This window comes from Mytilus californianus, unplaced genomic scaffold (genome assembly GCF_021869535.1).
Source record: "Mytilus californianus isolate M0D057914Y unplaced genomic scaffold, xbMytCali1.0.p SCAF_1, whole genome shotgun sequence".
Lineage (NCBI taxonomy): Eukaryota > Metazoa > Mollusca > Bivalvia > Mytilida > Mytilidae > Mytilus > Mytilus californianus.
Genome location: NW_026262581.1, coordinates 9,183,676 through 9,196,107, shown reverse-complemented (window position 1 = coordinate 9,196,107; position 12,432 = coordinate 9,183,676). Strand labels below are relative to the sequence as shown.

At 31.9% G+C, this 12,432-nt stretch overlaps 1 protein-coding gene across 2 annotated transcripts; it reads right to left on the bottom strand.

Annotated features, from left to right (window-relative positions):
- Positions 1–908: 908 nt before the first annotated feature.
- On the bottom strand, positions 909–11,650 carry LOC127699657 (phospholipid phosphatase-related protein type 5-like). 2 transcript variants are annotated; one of them, XM_052203057.1, is made up of 9 exons: positions 11,349–11,648; positions 10,645–10,797; positions 9,742–9,895; positions 7,695–7,806; positions 6,939–7,125; positions 6,079–6,136; positions 5,177–5,353; positions 4,577–4,672; positions 909–1,513 (listed from the first exon to the last, which is right to left on the bottom strand). In XM_052203057.1, the coding sequence occupies exons 2-9, from the start codon at positions 10,791–10,793 to the stop codon at positions 1,298–1,300; spliced, it is 1,149 nt and encodes a 382-aa protein (XP_052059017.1). In that variant the 5' UTR covers positions 10,794–10,797; positions 11,349–11,648; the 3' UTR covers positions 909–1,297. The 2 variants fall into 2 exon arrangements, with proteins under 2 accessions (XP_052059017.1, XP_052059018.1); XM_052203058.1 differs by having other exon boundaries at positions 1,488–1,596; positions 11,349–11,650.
- Between the last annotated feature and the right edge of the window lie 782 nt (positions 11,651–12,432).

The window sequence follows — 12,432 nt, the reverse complement described above, 5'->3', positions numbered from 1 at the left end:
TAACAGTTTATATTTTAAATTTTCAGTTGATGAATTTGTGATTCTATTAAAAATAACCTTGCAATTCCCTCAAACATAGTTGACCTTACGCTGTATTTGCCATTTTGATTTTCGGCCCCTTTTTGTGTACTATTGAACAGAAAGATAGAAATATTGATTTTGTCAAAATATATCTACACCAAAACTTCGCAATTTCTTTACAAATTACGTAATGACGACATAAACAGTGATTTAAGAGACGTTTATGATTTAATTTGGTGTAAATATATAATTAAAAATTTTGTCATAATCAAGAATATTTCATATGGTATGGTGTAACTGCTATTTCTTTCACGTAACGACAAACTTAATACAAATGTGGTATCTAATATGGCACTTTACTTATTTACTTAATTTAAGCTACAAGTTTTTCTTCACACGTAAGCAGCTGGTTTGTAGATTCATTCTTCAAAGGACATAAATAATTGTTGCGGTGAGATCTTAATGAGAAAATTATCTTGGTCTGGATACATTTTGATCTTAAAACGGTTTTGCAAGTATATATTTCATCTGCTTGTAGTTCATACAGAATAGCATCAAGGGTGTGTCATGATTGGTTATTGTAGGTTAAAATAACAGTTTGTTTTGAACACAATGTCTTAAATGTCTTAAAACCTTTCGGAATTTGGGTTCCTCGATGCTCTTCAACTCCGTACTTGATTTGGCCTTTTTAACATTTTAGTCTTTTGTAGACGAAACGCGCGTCTGGCGGACAAAATTTTAATCATGGTATTTATGATTAGTTTATTTATATAGCCATATAAACTTTTCAGTTACTATCTGGAGTTATAGGAAAATGAATAAGTCCGACCAAACTGAAAGTTCTACTTTTCTTTTGGCAACATTTCCTCTTGTGTTTTATCAAAACATACTATTTACATATTTTAATTGTAATACATCATGTTTCATATTATAACACATTCAGAATTTGTTGATTGTCCTTAATAGCCTGAATCCTGTTAAGATAATAATTTAAGTGCATAGATGTTTCGGTTTTCAAACACACCACATCATTTTATCTGATATTTAAATTTTTATGTATAATTTTGTATATTCCGTATTACAATTTTCACTATTTCGGAGAGTTAACTTAAATAACGTATAATGTTTGCTCATATTTTCAATATTTATACAGAACATTTACCACTTACATAAGCAGAACATCACTAAACTACTTTTATATTAATGAGTGACGTGAACATTTTACCACTGTTATTGATACAAGACTTTCATGATATATATACAGACATTTAATTATTCATGTTATATGAGTTGTATCAATAAGTGTATTCCTTCTGTCTCTATAATGATCTATGCCTTTTGATAAGTCTCTCTGGAACGTATTGTACAATTCAGGGTCGTTTTGTCTAGTTTCTTGTAGTGATGTAACAGCACGATGCCACCTTGTCTTTGGACTGGAATATATGACTTTTTGTCGTTGTAAATTTCTGTTCTTTGACATTCGCATGTTTGCCTGCCAAAATCATATGTAATTTTACTTCAAATTTTGTTCCAATCTTGTACTTCGGTATAGTGTTGATAAATAATACATTATGTCTGTAAATCAAGTTCATAAAATAAAGTTATTTTGCCAATATTGAAGATGCGACACCCACAGTTTTTTGCTAGTATATTAAGGTTCTTTTGAATTTTATTCTCTCAAACGGTTTCTCTTTTTTTGCTTTCGATGCGTTGTACTGCAAACTAAGATAATGAACTTTATTAAAGATACAAGTGATGTGTGTACGGTACAAGTATATACGTTTTGCTTTTGTTGTTTTATTTTTTGTTTTGTTTTGGTTTATTTGTTGGAGTGTTTTGTTTTTTTTTTGCTGTTTTTGTTTGGTTTTTTTTTCGAAGGGTGGTACTGGTATATTGTTTCAAAAACCTTTAGAATCAAATAAAAAAATCAATATCATTAGACTTTGAAAATCTCATTAGTTTATAATAAAAGTCTGGATAATACTATTTTAAGACCAGTTATCCTATTCAAACAGTAAAAGTTAATAAAAAACGAGTTTAACAACCGTTACCCTCTTCACAAATATTTCACGTCTTAAACTAATTGCAAGTTGGTATATTTAGAATAAATTGTGTTTAAGCCACTTATTCATTAAATTTTTCTTTCACACATGTTTTATTAGCTCGCCTACTCCGGCTCGTCACCGCTTCCCTTTTCTCAACTACGCCTGTTCTTCGCACCATCTACCAACTTCACTTCCATAATGGGACCGGTAGCAGCTTGCATGTTAGGGATTTATTTTTAAAACCCAATAACTTTTCGGTAAAAGGGAACTTTGATCTAAAGTCTAATTTGCGCAGAATCAATGTTTTGCCTTGCAAATGGGGCTTGCTAGTGACACTCAAGAAAACAAACTATGCCGTTACTCCTCCGCATTTGCAAGGACATCCTTTGGGTCTTTTTAATGCTTTGTCTATCGTTTTAGCTTTGTCCGGAGAGCCGTTGACCCCCTTTTTTGTCCAGCTGTCGGATCTTGTTAATTGTATGTTACTTTTATCAAGTCAATGTTTTTCTTTATCATAAGCAAACCTTTATCATATGCTGGTAACTCCTTTCGCTGAGGAAAATAGCTTTGGGGTACCTAGCTCATAAATTTGCCATTTTCATTCTTGTTGTTATTATTACAAGTCAGGTAAAATACTGAATTATTCATTAACAACGGGTGATTTTTCATGTATTATCTCTTTCTGAAAATTACTACTCGTAATGTCAATCGTATTGAATAAGTTTACATGTACGTACGTTAGGACGTCGAAGTTATTTGTGTCTTGTCCGTGTTGTGCTATGGCAAAAGGGAACACGAGAACTTCACAACTTGTTTCATGAAATTAACAGTTTCATTTCGAACAACTGATTTGAATCAGGTAACAATCCAATTATAACCTGATATTGATATTCTGATGAAAATAGTTAATGCGATTTATATAACATTTTTATTTCTACAATACAGATTTTATTTTGTCCAATTACGGAATTGAAAGAATGCCATTTGCAACAGAAATCGGATTTGTCATCACTCTGTATTGAAAAGAAAAACGGTTTTTAATATAAAATATGTTAAGTTTTGCAAAACTTTGAGCAAGCACTCCTAATGTCAAAGTACTTTTTTCTAACTAAATTAAGAATCTTGGCTTTAATTAAAGTTTATACTTTGAAATATCTTTGAAAAATCAAGATTTCTCGGAGCGAAACTAATTCACTCGCCTACAGAATGAAGGAATGGTAACATAACTCCATGAACAGTTAGTCATCCGAAACGAAACGTGGTCTGTCTGTCTGTAACCAACCAGTATACACTAATGAACAAAGCATCAGCCTACTATTCAGAGGCATAATGACAAAAAATCGTATATATACATAAATAATGAGATTTTTAAATCTTAGAGCTGTAGTTCAATGGAAACTATGTCACCCGAAACCAAATGCATTGTTATTTCATGGTGTAAGGCGAAACGGGTAGATATCCACTAGACATACATTTTAAACTACGTATACTTAATTTTTGGGTAAAATTACTTTCGAATGATTCTAAACTGTCTAGTATTATGTATAAGTTACCGTATGAAATGAATTGTTCAGGAAATATGCAAAAAAAGTGGTTATTACATGTTAAATCTATACTGAATGATGTTGGCTTATCGTATGTTTGGGATAACCAAGTAATTGTTAGTAAAAATAATTCAAAGTATGTTGTTAAACAAATCTTACAAGACCAATTTGTACAAAAATGGCACAGTATTGTTGAAAGTGCCCCAAGAGGGGAACTTTGTTTATTATTTAAAAGAGATTTATGTCTGGAAGGCTACTTGACGAAGCTAAATAAGCGACGCAGAGAATACTTGAGTAAACTGCGTTCAAATTTGAAATTTCCTATAGAAGCCGGAAGATGGTTAAATATTCCTCGTGGGGACAGAATATGCACATTATGTGATAGTAGGATGATTGGAAAAGAATTTCATTATCTGTTAGTATGTTTTAACCCAAATATTGAAAGAATTAGAAAAATACATATACTGTGATATTATTTTTTGACCCCGACAGAGGACAAACTATTTGGTTTGCTATATTATTGTAATATAAAATACTCAATAATGTTGCATTGTTTTAGCAAAAAATCATGAAGTATTTTTGATATACGAAATAATTTAGTACTTACCTAATTTAAATTGTGTGTTATAATTCAATTAATCATATGATATATATGTCACGATATGCGCAAACTATTTTTATTGATCATTTTAACCACGTGTGAATCAACCGTATGGGACGGTGTGTTTGGTGGCTTATATTAAATTGACCTGTATATATGTTTATTTCAATTTTGGTGAGTGTACAATAAAATCTTGAAATCTTGTTACCCAAAACTAATGAAAATGACAGACAACTGTTGGATTTTGTATTTACCAAAGAAAGGAAATTAATGACGAACCGACAGAACGACAGCGATGCGTAACACTATATGCTTCGGCAAACGAGTGGCGGGAAATTAAATTCTAATAGTTTTATTTTACTTACGTTCTCTTCCTCTTGATCTTTAATTAACTGCTGGAAAAACTTAATTATATTGTCGTCGTCTTTTCGTTCTTTATGATATTGCAGTGAAATTAGACACTAAAATGCAATATGTGTGGATTGACTATAGATGAGGCTTAGAGAGTAGTATTCGTGATTATTCAGTCAAAAATAACAATTGTTCGTTATTGAGGTATACAAAGGCCTTAGCACAAAGCAAATTACAAATGCAGAGAAAGGAGGAGAGAATTGTGTGTTAAAGCATTAATTAATACTTGCATGTGATAACTTGTGTATGGATATCAGATACTAATGTTTTACTTCAGTTAAATATTCAGATTCTGTAAATTTCGAAATTATTGCGAGGTATTTGTTAATGCGAATGATGCGAGTATCGCAATAATAAGAACTCGCATTCGAATTCCTGAAACATATGTTTATATGCAGCTTTTCTTGAAAATCGCAATACATTATCTCGCATTTTTGTCCATTCTTCAAAAATCGCAATAACAAATGCATGCAATATTCTCTGAATTAACAGTATTCAATTCAGTATAAGCTTGACTCTAGATTTATAAAAAAAAAATATGTTCAATATCTCACCAGGTATGCTGCAAGGACAAGACCAATAACATATCCAGTAACTACATCCGTCCAGTGACACCGGTAGGTACGTATTTCCCACAGACCACATAGTAATGCCAACATTAGGAAGATAAATGATAGAAACGGTCGGAATATTCGCCCTGAATGAGATTTTAGGGCTCTGTGAATGTATATCTATAAAATACATATGCAATTCTTTTTGAGTGAAGTTTAAATCAACGATTCAGCACGACCTTGCTGCATTTCAAAATACTTAATGAGATACTTATACGTAACTTTTATACACAGCCACAGACAGGGGATTGTACTGAAGATCAGTCGTAAAAGATCAGCTAACAGACAAAATGTCTACAGCGTATAAAAGAGACCAAGTTTCATATTCTTAAGAAAAAAAGTATGACAAAAATACCGAACTCCAAGGCAAGTTCAAAAAGGGGAAGTCCATAAAACAACAATTCAGTTAAAAATAAACTGTCAATCTTGCTAACACATCAGAACAGACATGTCATATGACTATCAAACTAAAAAAATAACCTAAAGGGAACATGCCTATTCTGTCTCGAGAAAACAAATTGAATAAAACAAAGACTTCTAGAAATACAAATAAACATATAAATTTGCAATTAATTATCTAATATTAACAATAAAACTGGTACCAAAATGTAAACTATCATATTGTACAGATTTGATCCGAAACCAAATGTTATCAAAACTTAATTTCTTCACTATTACTTAAACATAAGTAAGGAAAAGTCCCACATTATGTTTTCTATAACGACTTTACCACCGGCTCATATATGTAGCGAATCATTGTTTTTGTTACGTTATGTATATAATTTATCTAATGAATCATTGTTTTTGTTATGTTATGTATATTGTATTCATACTTTTATACATACCACAATGAATACAGAGGAAAATGTTGACATTGCTGAATATAAAGATGGAAACGACGATCTGAAATGATACAGAGAAGGAAGGATAACTCGTATTGTCAAGAATAAATCCACGATCTGAATGATACAGGGCAGGAAGGATAACTCAATTTGTTAAGAATGAATACGAAATTACCAGTAAGGAATAATGAGTCCTAACTTGAGAATTCATCTATTGGCATTATGAATTACTGAAAATAGATGTTTTCTATCTTTATTTCGTTTAAAGAAATGTACAACAGTTTGGCGAAAACCTGCATTTGTCAACGTATATTTGATCCTGCTAATAAAAGCTCCCGTGGAAACTTTTTTTTTTATAAACAATGATATCATATCTGTTTCCGTTGGAATAGATCTTCTTTACCCTTCATTCCGTGAGGGGAAAAAACTGCATTATTCCTTAAAGTGGAAATAATATTCCATTTGTATCCTAAGCTTAAATCTTCACCAAACTGGGTAAACAAATTTAGTCGTATGATCTCACAATTTCCCAATTAATGAATTGGTCATTTCCTCATTTTATAATGTTTCTGTTTTATAGAGAACATTTTACACATTTCTCCAATATACTTGTTCTGTTAACACTGAGGTAAAAGAAAATAACATATATTTTTTCCTTACCAGACCTAGTCTACTAGAAATAACAAAAGGAGAGGGAAATACGGGTACTTACACCTTATAGTTTTAGACTAATATCCGTTTATCAAGTGTTATTATATGCGATTCAAGCAATTCCCTCAGTTTTGTTTGTTACATTGATTTGCAATCTTAATCGATTTATGAGCTTTGAACACATGTAAACTACTGTTGCCTTAATTATTTACCTAGATTGTCTTAATTTGATTTCGTCTGTTTGTGTACACAATTCGTCCCCACCATAATTAGACTGGCTGGTACACTGTGACATATTAGGTTTACATACTTCAAGAAAATTTGGTGCTAATCGTCCTGTCATTAGTTTTATAATATCTACATAGATCATAAGCGATAAAATGCCAAATAGGAAAACACCTGAAAAATAGAAAATGAATTGTAAGAGAAATATCAAATCTGAAATTTCATTGTGAAAATGTCAGTAGAATTATAATCTATCATCAATTAACCAATAGTATCTTCAATTATCAAGTCGGAGAATAAATGTGCATGTAAAGAGGGTATACTTTTCGTTAAATAAACCCCTTCTTAAGTCTTCAATATCTTTAGAATATCTGCATCCTTGTTTGGATTCTTTTAGTAGATTTTCAAGGTAGTTAAACGGAGTTACTTTCAGCAACATTCTGATAGGGGGTATCCATTCTGTGTAATCAGATCATCCTATTGTTTTCAACCCAAAACTTTCAACGGTTCAGAGTTCTTGTATATATAAACTCGTCATAGATACCAGGATATATATTGATATATTAAAAATATGTATATGTTTAGAATATATGAAGATTGTTTGAGGTAGAAACTTAGTCAAATCTTCCTGTAGTATTGTATTCATAGCCTTTAACTCTTTTAAGAATAGAATGTTTGTATATACATTATTGTATCAGGATGCAATTTAAATTAAATAAATCTATACAAGGCAGTGAACTTACCAGTAAAGCGCATCATGCGTCGAATAACTTGCGTAAATTTCAAACGACCAGTTTTTAAAGATTTCTTGTTGTCGCTGACAAATGCCCAAATTCCAGTTTCAGATAATAGCATCTTAAAATAAAAGTACACGTTGTAATATTAACATATATCAAAACATATATGTGCAGCAAATATACTCATCATAGATAGCAGACTTTGAATTTTGTACGCCAGACGCGATTCCAGGGCTCGCATTTCATATCATGACTTCCTTGATAGAGGGTTACTGCTAACAAGGAAGTTATTAAACCAAGAGTTCTAAGAGGTGAAGTTGAAATCCTCCCTTCGACAATTTTACGGACGCAATCACGATAAATATAAGGAGATGTGGTATGATTATCAATTAGACATCTATCCATCAAAGTTCAAATGAAGTTGATGTAAGTAGTTAAAGGTAACCGGTCTTCAACACTAATAAAAACCCATACCGTGCATGTAGTCGGCTATAAAAGGCTCCGACATGAAAAATATAAAACAATTCAATAAAGAATTAAAGGCCTAATTAAAACAAAGCAATTAACGAAAAACAAATATGACAGACATGAATCAACGACAACCACTGAACAACAGGCTCCTGACTTGGGTCAGGCACATAAAGAATGTGGCGAGGTTACACATGTTTGTGAGCGCTCAACCCTCCCCTAACCTGGGACAGCGGTGTTACAGCAAAACATAAGTACAAACTATAAAAATCAGTTGAAAAAGGCTCTCTTACGATCGATAAAACGAAGAAAAACATCTAACACAGACCGGACGTGCCAATAACAACTAATAAAAAAAATCATGTATCTAAGACTAAAATATAAATCAAAACACATCCAATGTGTTGACCGTTATGGAATATCTGTTTCACAGCTGATAACGGATATGTTCCAATTGTCGTGCTTACAATCCCGTCCTCCTTCACTCTGAATGTGACCTACCGAATTAGACTTATTACCGGATCTGTTTTTACATGAGCAACACGACGGGTGACACATGTGGAGCAGGATCTGCTTTCCCTTCCGGAGCACCTGAGATCACCCCCGTTTTTTGTGGGATTCGTGTTGCTGAGTCTTTAGTTTTCTATGTTGTGTTTTGTATACAGTTTTTTGTCTTTTGATCCTTTTTAGCCATGGCGTTGTCAGTTAATTTTCGATTTATGAGCTTAAATATCATTTGGTATCTTTCGCCTCTCTTTTACCTCTACATCCAAGTGTACTTTGGCGTCAGGCACGAACTATAAAGAGTCTCGGTTAGGGCTCAATGCTATATATAACTATAGATATATAAACATACCTTGTGCCTTATCTGAATCAATATATAAAACAGGAGACGTGGTATGATTGCCAATGAAACAACTATCCACCAGAGTCCAAATGAAGTGATACCATACGGCTTTCACATTGTTTAGATCCTTTCAAAACCCCATATTGCGGTTTTGTCCTTTAAGAGATGTTTTTGTAATGGACTGAGTAGAATTGAATAGGACTTTTTTTAAATAATAGAAGTATGATTTTTCAGGAGTTCGGCTCATTTTAATGCTGTGGTTATTATCTAAAATTAACCAAAATATTCATTGTGTTCGGACTTTCAATATTGGAGTAAAAACACTATATAGGTCAATCTTCAATGTACAACATAAGAACTCGGAAATTGATATTATAATGTACATTTTTAATGGACTCATTGATATAATAATTGTGTATAGCTTTCTGTATAACTGATGCTTTTTGTGATTTGATTATAGGAGACGTCTGAGTACTCTCAGAACTGAATAAAAATGAAACCCCCACCACAAGTTTTAAAGTTTGCAAAACATTGTAATAATATGGATTCAAAATTAAATTGGTGGAACTATATAGTAAATAATGATACATCTACAAAATAAACACAGAACGGAAACTTTGTCTGGATCGATCATAAATAAACGTAGGTAAAAAAAATGTCAAAATAGGTGCAATTCGGGTACACTTGCGTTAATATACAGGACCACAACCAAGAATGAGTAATAATATGTATACGCACAATGCCGATCGGTATACAGAAATCTAATATATATATTAGTGCCACAGGAATGTGCATATCAAATGTCAATCCTGCCTCTTTCGATGTGGAATATTTAATATCATTATCTGTACAAGAGAAGTTCACCTTTCGTATTGGGAAGACTGTTGTGAATCTGAAATTTAATTGAAATATATATGATAGTTTACAGTTACAAAAGTAACTTAGTATAAATAATATTTGAAAATTTTTTGAGTTATGTGTAAAAGGTACTGTTACAGTATTTTGCAAAAAATATAAAACTACAAATAGCATAAGATCGTGTTCATTATAAAAGACATTAGGCATATTACATCAGGAACTCCGTAGCAACTGAATGATAGTGTGAGACCTGTATTGGTATCATCATTGCTCGCGTTAGAAAATGTACTTTTTTTTTCAAGTATATAAATCCATAGGCTGTTTAAATAAAAATCTGAAGATAACTTTGATATGGAGCTTGGTTCTGTGAAAACCTAAATACTTCTATCTACTAGACTGGTATATAGGTGGATTATGTTTCCTCATTGTTTTGGAGAGAAATAAATCACATGGCATCATTCTCGAACAAAGACTGTTCAACCTAATTATTAAAATTGTACTGTTCATTTCCGGTTTTACATTTTTAGTTTGTTTGTGTTTTGTTTTACTTTTCTTGTTGTTGTTAATTAAAGGGAGAGTGTTAAATTGTTGTTTTTGTTTTTTTCGCTCTATCTGAAGATGTTTGTTTTCTGTGTAGTTTTTATTCTTGTTTGTTATTTTGTCTTTTTTCTATTGGATATGGTTTTCTATTGGATATGGTTTTCAGCTTATAGATTGTGATTGCCCCTTCACATTTTCTTATTGAAATAATGTAAGAACTAAACAAAAAATAATATAACTTACCTCAGAAAATATTCCAAAATACAAACAACTGCCAAAATTAATATTTCTATTATAATTGTAATCATTATGGTACAGTTCCATCGTTTGCTGACTTCGGGTGTACTGTTATCCTCTTGTGCTTCATCGTTGTCTGGTTTCGGTTCTTCCATTGCTCTATAATATAATGCAAATAAAGATTCATTCAGAAGATACATTCGGCACACCTCGGCAAATAACACAATATTTTGATGAAGGGTATCGGAATCTGTCGAAGTTAAAAATACCAGAAATGTGTAAAACTGTCAGAAAGTAATGAAACAACTCAATTGCATCGATGGCAAATATTTATTCAAAATTTTCAAGGAATTGTTTACACTCAAGAAATAGTTAACTTCGATAAAAACATAAGCTTTGTCAGAAAATCTGATAACTGGTTCTTAAGAGGTAGGATGGTGTTGATTTTTGAAGGCTGATATTTGAGGCATTACTGAGAAATTATAAGTGATCTGAAACTGAAATATGAATTTCAAGAGTTGTTTGAAAGTATAAATGCGCGGTTAGTTTCTTATTCTTCGCCAAGATGGAAGCATACTTGAGACTAGCAAAATTGTTTCTCTGATTTCAGTACGACAAGTACGAAAAGTTGTGATGCGTAATTTTGATTTTCACACTTCCTTTGAAGAAGACGGTTTCATATAGAAAATTAGATAAATAAAAGTACCTACCTGAAATATTATAATCCTATTAAAATTCGAACGTTTTCGAACAATTCATACATATATTGGTAGTTTGTCTACATTAGTTAGTATTTTCTAATATGCCCATCCTGTGAGGCTGCTTGAAGGTAACTTGAAATACTTTACCATTTTTTTTAAAAGTATCCAAACTAATATCTCATTTAGATATGAAAGGTTTCAATTTGAACCATGTTTTCTTTTTCATGGATCCAACAGCCTTAAAAGATATGTGTAAAAATAGTTATACACCATACAAGATATCCCTAAATCAATGTGGGATATGACACATGTTGTATCAAATCAATATAGACGATTTCAAAGGCATTCATAAATGTTTGTACTTAACTGCAACAGCTGTTTCTATTCAGAAAGGGGGATAACCAGTTCAATAAATCATTTTTATGACGCAAAAGGTGTTAGAATATTATTATATCATACAAATTTACAATCTTCGCCACATAAATAAAGAGTACAAATAAAGAAATCTTCCGTTTTGATCACTGGTTGCAGAGGTAGAACTGTAAGTAATATTTTAAATAAAATATGTAATACAGTAGCTTACGTCACACATATGGCATGAGCAGATACTAGAGTTTGAATCATTTGTGCTTCTCATATATAAGTGCACAAATATATGGAGTACCGTGTGAGTCATGATCCAAATACTCTGTGTTTAATATTTTACGTTTGAAAAGATTGAATTCGTTGTTACAACCACTCTTTGAAAGATAAAGTTATGATACTAGAATATGTGAGTCAAAACCCTAGTTTCACATCATAATGAAAATATGCATTAAGTTTTAAGTTAACGTGATCCCAACTTCACGGTAAACTTCATTTAACTAAAACTTTACCATGAACATGGAACGGACGGACGCACAGACCAGAAAACTTAATGCCCAATACTATCTTAGGCGAGGCATAAAAAACTTCCTGGAGTTGCCTCTTTCGTTGTTCACTTCTTGATTTTTTCCGCGTCTTTATTTCGAAAAAGCGGGAAAATGTGTTAATACAAGAGGATTTGTAAGTGTGACAATGCAGTATGATTAATTCTTTATTCATTTGAATTTGA